Source organism: Drosophila yakuba, chromosome 2R, assembly GCF_016746365.2.
Source record: "Drosophila yakuba strain Tai18E2 chromosome 2R, Prin_Dyak_Tai18E2_2.1, whole genome shotgun sequence".
In the NCBI taxonomy this organism is placed as follows: domain Eukaryota; kingdom Metazoa; phylum Arthropoda; class Insecta; order Diptera; family Drosophilidae; genus Drosophila; species Drosophila yakuba.
Window position 1 is genome coordinate 18090571 of NC_052528.2, and position 6428 is coordinate 18096998.

A 6428-nucleotide genomic window follows, 5' to 3' on the forward strand; every position below is an offset into this window, starting at 1 on the left:
ACAGGCGTTCGTTGACTTCGCGGCGTAAAATAAGCAAGCTTATGCTGCTTTGTTCTGTTATTTTTCGCGCTTTTCGCAGGGCTAATTAAGGCGTTCGTCCTTCGCAACGGTAATCCTATATATCCACGATCCAGCGACCCTGTCTTGAAGCATCGCATTACCGCTGGATGCACGCGCATCTGATTATGCCGCATTATTGCTAACGGCGTCATTTAGTGTTAATAGGTATTTTGAAATGTGATTAACGCTCCCGTCTTTGGTTGGCGCTTTAATTTCCGCTCATTAAAATATTATTTGTGGCTTGTTATTTAAATTTTTGTGCAGGACGAAAACATAATTAATACGTACACATAATTTATCTATTAAATTAGATGAATTTGAATTAGGCGCTTAAAAAGCTGACTGCTATAAAATTGCCTTACTACAGGGAGCTAACGGTCACACTTCAGCGAATACATGCTCCTATCGTAGCATATACCCACACCGATCCAAGCTAGTACACCTTACCAAGCCGCTCGGCAATCACTATTAGACAAAATCAATCGATATCTGCAGGTGATAGCATGGATGGTATCGAACAATCATCAACTGAAGTGCCAGCTCTAGCGTTTTGCTTTGGTTGAAAATACAATTAAAAATTGATTCCGAAGTATTTAAATATTCTGCATCGCCAGGTGAGTGCGTGTTGCCAGCATTGGCAACTTTTTCGGCCGGAAAAACTGCTCGAAGTCAATTCAACCATCGAAATGATGTCCAAAGTCGGTTTAAAAAGGCGCGTCATGTGCTGGAATCGAAGAAAATGCGTTACAATGCAGTCGCATCCAGCCGTTGCAGTTGTGTATTTACTTTTTTTTTGTTTTAATAATTATCAGTAACTAATTAATTTTCTCCCTCCACCACCCACCCTCCACCCTTCTCCCTTTTTAGACATAAAAATCTGCGAAAAGCGAGCGGTGGCGGCATCGAAAATACCGAAAGAAGCACAAAAAGAAAAATTTGCAAGGCTGCGTCTGTGTTAGTGAGCGTGTGCGAGCGCGCGTGTGTTGCTCTGTGTGCGTGTGAGTGTGCGAGTCTTTTTTGCCTTCAGTGCGTGCGCTGTTTCTCGTGGGGAGCCCAAAGGAAGGAAAACACAAGGAATCCGCTAAGGAAAAAAGTGTAACCAAAAAGAACATCCAAAACAAACAAGTGCCGCTGCAATGGAGAAGAGAATAGAACTGGAGCGACGCGCACGCAAAGTAAATCAGGTAAGCAAAATACAAGAACAAAAAAAACACGCGCCACAATCTTAAATTGAAGCCCAAATTAAGTGACTCTTTCATGTGTGTGCATTATCACGTAAATCTAGTTTCAATTTGTGTATAGACGCCATAGAAAAAAGTGCTCGGCAAGAAACAGCAAAGCGGCATCAACAAGAAAAAACGAAACAAAAAAAAAGAAATTGATCGCCATAAGCAAATTCTTCACACATGCCTCTGTGTGCGTGCGTATTTGTGTATGCATGTGGCGCCAGTGTTGCCATGTGCGCGCATTTTTGCGCCTTGCCTGCTGTTTGCTCCTTTGGAGTGCAGTTTTTCGATGCGTTACAAAGTATTACGTATTTAATTGCAAGACCCTGAGTGATTTCATTTTACGGGAAGCTGATGAAAAGCGATCTTTTCGGGCCAGACGAGCTACAGCACTTGGAATTGTATTATCTCCACAGCTGGCAATGCTGCCTTGCTTGTTGTTTTTGCTGCTGTTGCTGTTCTCGTCGTCGTTGTTGTTATTATTGCCGGCCTTCAATTGTGACAAACACGGGCAACATGTGTTTGTGTGTGCGTGTGTGTTTGACTGCATGTTGTAATTTCAGGTTATTTGATACCAAAATGTATCTATAACAATATTATAGCGCGCGCATCATCTGCACAAACACACGCGTACCACGCACAAAAGATACACATGCATATACGTAAGACGACTTATGCACAAAATAATCGACACATAGCATACATATCAGTACATCCATACATATATTGACTGCGCAGTCATAATACTTTTATGCTCCCCATCCCCCTCTCCCCTGCTCTAACGTGTTTACCTGCACGCCATCGCCTCTAGCCATCCCTCTCCCACCCACCCGAAGTGCCAAAGAAATGCAGGCGAAAAGACAAAGCCGCTGATTAATAAACATGCGCTCTGGCTGGCCAGCCTACTCAATCTCAATCAGCGGTCACCCAGCCGCCTAACCACCCACCCACCCACCCACCCACTGCCCGCCCACAATGCACCCCACAACAGCAGCGCAGTCAGCAAAAGACAAAAAATAGCAACGTATACACACTCGTTTGCGCCTAAGTCAAAGCCAAACGCTGTGTGCATTCGTTTCCACACATTTGCTCAGATACAGTAGGTACTCAGTACTGTTAACTGCAGTTCGAATCGTTAGAACCCTTCGTTTTTTTGGTTTTACAGATTAATATATCAAACACATTTGAATCCTTCCCAGTAGTCTTATTTACTTTAAAATTCAGTATAACCATGAAAATATTATTGACTATTTAAAATTACTTTCCAATACCATTGTAATTCAAATTATTTCTATTACGAAGTATATGAAACTGGAGAAATATTAACTAAGTTTTTTTGTTCTACCTAAAAATGGAAATCAAATTAAACCATCATTTAAATTCACGTTTACACGTAGTTCAGGTTAAAATGTGTCCCCTGTAAGCACATACATAACGGTTCTCGGCTAGACAGAGACGGAAAGACAGACTCTGAAGAAGGCACCCATTTTGTTTCTTTGTTGTTGTTGTGGCGTAGTGACATATTGATAAGTGGGTAATCTGAAGTGAACGTGCACAGCCTCCAAAAGGCGTATGTTTTGTACATTTATTCGTAGATTATCGGACCACAAAACACCACCCACCCCCACCCACACCCACTTTTCGCAGACAGGCGCAACAACTAAACTACGTCACGGTCAACCATGTTGTTGTTGTTTTGTTGCTGCGACTGCCGGCTTGTCTTGTTCTTCTACTGCTGTCTCCCTCCCTTGTCCATTCCATTTTACTCGTCATTCTTCTCTTTGCGCATTCTGCTTTGTGTCGCGGCACACGCACACATACACACGCTTGTGGCACACACACATTTTTTGGGATTACATAAACGCGAGTTGGCACTTTTTCTTCTCGTCGCCTGCATTGAAATATGTGCAATTTGGCGATGGAGCAGCAGCAATGTTTACCAAGTCGTTTGGAGAACCTCCAAATTGGTTATTTTGCATGTAATGTCGTTTTGCATTTCAACAAAAAAAATTTCTCAGCGTTTGATCGATTTTTGCGTATGTATTGTTCTCCATTTTTTTTTCTGTTCGCTTTGCGTCAAAAATTTTCACAAATGTGACCAGGCTGCGAGGTTTAGATATTCCAACACGAAATATACCAAATGAAATCGTTTTTGTTCGTTGCTTTCCGATAACTTCTATCGATAGATAGAATTTGTTTAAATTCATTCAAAATTGATTTAAAAAACAAATTAACTAATTAAAAAAACTTTTGAATCGTAGATCACAGAGCTGAATCTGGACAACTGCCGGAGTACAAGCATCGTTGGCCTTACAGATGAATACACAGCCTTGGAATCGCTTAGCTTGATTAACGTGGGTCTCACCACACTGAAAGGTTTCCCCAAGCTGCCCAATTTGAAGAAGTTGGAACTGTCCGACAATCGGATCTCGAGCGGCCTCAACTATCTGACCACCAGCCCCAAACTGCAATATCTGAACTTGTCTGGCAACAAGATAAAGGATCTGGAAACCCTTAAGCCCCTGGAGGAGTTTAAAAATCTGGTTGTGCTGGATCTGTTTAATAACGATGCCACTCAGGTGGATAATTACCGCGAGAAGATCTTCAAGATGCTGCCAACGTTAAATTTTCTAGATGGGTAAGGTTGAGAAACATATTTTTTATTGACGAACCGTGAAAGTAACTTTCGTAACAATTCCAGATTTGATTGCAACGACGAGGAGGTGCAATCTGAGGGCGATGATGATGATGAGGTCAACGGCAACGATTCCGACGAAGAAGGAGGTTAGTATTCGGTGTATTGATAGAGCGCAAACATCAAATCAGAATTCAGGAGTTTTTTTTTATTAAAAAAGATTGCCATTTAACCGCCATTAGAATTCCATTGTCCGTCTGTTTAACTTAATCGCTTTTTGTGGATCGCGCTTTCTTCGTATTAACTATAATATCATATACTGAACTCTGGCTTTTGTCGCCTTTCAGATAAATGCAATGCGTTCTGTTTAAATGGTTTAGAAATCGATTTAGACGAACTCGAGGCGTTGGAGAAGCGGGTAAAGGCGAAAAAAAGTTTGCAGGACAAACCACCTCCCCAATCGGAGGACAAAGAAGTAGACGAATTAGATGAATACTTGAAAGAGTTGCAACTAAGGGAATCTAATACCGCAAGCGAAGAAAAATCTGTGATAAATGCCACCCCGCAGCCTCCTAGCAATTCTAACTTAAATTTTGCAATACTGCTCTATTGGTTCCTTGCCATTTTAAATTTGGGCAGTGCTGCATATTGTAAGCATAACGTTTCTGGACTTTTCTTCAGTATTAGTCGAACTTCTCTAACTCGAAAATGCTGCTGAAAAATTAAACAGAAAAATGTCAAGATTCCCATTTTGCGCTAGTAGTTCGTAGGTTTGTTGATCTTAATTCCGTTGAAGACATTAAAAGTCGATTAAGGGAAGTTCGAGATGTGTAACCACGGTTTAATCAAATTGATCTTTAATTTTTCAGTTTCTGGTGACGATGACGAAGAGGACAGCGATGACAGCGAAGAAGAGGACAATGGCGAGGTGTCCTTGTCGGAGGTGTACAATGACGATTTGGAAGAGGATAACTCTGATTGGGAAGGAGAAGGCGAGGGCGGCGAGGACGACGAGGATGAGGATTCCGATATTGATGATGCCGATGGAGATGCAAACGAATCGGCTGCATCAGTGAATGCCAAGGACAAGGATGGCGATAAGGAACCAGGTGAGTTCATTCACATATATCTCATATCCAGCGGTAGTTCTTAACATCTTTTCTTTGCCTTTCAGACGAGTCGCAAGTTAGAGGCAAGAAGAGAAAGCATGATGGTTAAATCCTTGATCTGTCGCTGTATCGTCTTTGTACGTTATAAATTTAAATATACACACACACACACAAAACAGAAACACACACACACACATCATATTTTGATAGAAAAAGATGATAAATCCTTTAGGAAACCCAAAATTTGTTTCTCTAAATGTAAGCTAATGAAAGTGAAAAACGACAAAAAGAAAAAAAACCAACAAACAACCCAAAACAAAGCAAGAGCGGAGGAGCATAATGAACGTAATAATCAAACAAAGCTAAACAAAAGAAATTACATGTTTAAGCGAGAAAAATTGACGAGGAATACAAAAAGAAATCAAGCAAACAACCAATTAAAAGTCGCATTAGTTTAGCCTCATCCGAGCCCAAGTTCCAGTTTCATTTTCAACACCTTTGTCACCTTCAGGACTCGCAACATGAAATCCAATTTACCTTGTACAATTGATTATCACTAAGTTAAAGATTAAACATTTGCAACGTGTACAATTTTAAACCATATAGCGTATTGCTTTCAAATTTCAATCAAACACAAAAATCAAACAACAGCTTTCCGGCTTTATTTGTACAACTGCGGCTTTGTCAACGTTTCGCGTGAAAACGATCACACAATTTACTGCTAAGAACTTTTAACTAACTCTTAAGTCATTCCTTCTTTAAATATGCATAAGTTAAGCAAAATCCAACTTCACTTTCTGCTCAAGGTGATTTACCCACACACTTTCATTGTTACCCATTAACCACCCACCTCCCAGATACACAAACTTTACCCGCGTCTCTCTGTAAACGTAGCGCAATCACTATTGAACATCCGAATTGTTTTCCTTTATATACTTTTAAGTGAACTTTTTACCACATACCGAAATTTTCCACTTATTCAAAGGCAGTAGTGTTTTCATTGAATGTGGCGAGTAAATCTATACACAAACAATTTTAGACAAGACTTTTCTTTTAATACACAAGTATTTAACCGATTATTATTAAAGCAGGACCCGCGTTAATTTAACGAGATGAGATGTGTCTTTACCAGCCCATTGAAACTGAAATACATAAACTACATCATTTTAAAGTTGTCTTTTTCGGGGAATGGGAAAATGAAGGCTTTTTTCCGAAATTAATAAGCTGCACTTGTTAAACCATTACTTGTGAAATGGTATTTTATAAGCTTAACCTTAAGGGAATTAATTTATAGATTAAAAATAAAACTTCACAACAAAATTGTTAGCCGTTATTTTATTTTGACATTCTTAATATCGATACAAAATTTAACTATGTATTTAATAATTTGCAAAAATT

At 39.9% G+C, this 6428-nt stretch overlaps 1 protein-coding gene across 2 annotated transcripts; it reads left to right on the top strand.

Annotated features, from left to right (window-relative positions):
* Positions 1-530: 530 nt before the first annotated feature.
* LOC6531179 (acidic leucine-rich nuclear phosphoprotein 32 family member A) lies at positions 531-6201 on the top strand. Of its 2 annotated transcripts, XM_015195667.2 has the most exons (7): positions 531-674; positions 928-1244; positions 3548-3924; positions 3988-4070; positions 4269-4571; positions 4791-5030; positions 5096-6201. In XM_015195667.2, the coding sequence occupies exons 2-7, from the start codon at positions 1197-1199 to the stop codon at positions 5137-5139; spliced, it is 1095 nt and encodes a 364-aa protein (XP_015051153.1). In that variant the 5' UTR covers positions 531-674; positions 928-1196; the 3' UTR covers positions 5140-6201. The 2 variants fall into 2 exon arrangements, with proteins under 2 accessions (XP_015051153.1, XP_002092008.1); XM_002091972.3 differs by lacking the exon at positions 4269-4571 and having other exon boundaries at positions 537-674.
* Positions 6202-6428: the final 227 nt, after the last annotated feature.

Excerpts from the sequence above, each read along its gene's own strand:
- LOC6531179 (XM_015195667.2), top strand. The coding sequence starts at position 1,197 with ATGGAGAAGAGAATAGAACTGGAGCGACGCGCACGCAAAGTAAATCAG. Across the intron at positions 4,572-4,790 it reads TTTGGGCAGTGCTGCATATT|TTTCTGGTGACGATGACGAA; the intron begins GTAAGCATAACG and ends TTAATTTTTCAG. Across the intron at positions 5,031-5,095 it reads GGATGGCGATAAGGAACCAG|ACGAGTCGCAAGTTAGAGGC; the intron begins GTGAGTTCATTC and ends TTTGCCTTTCAG.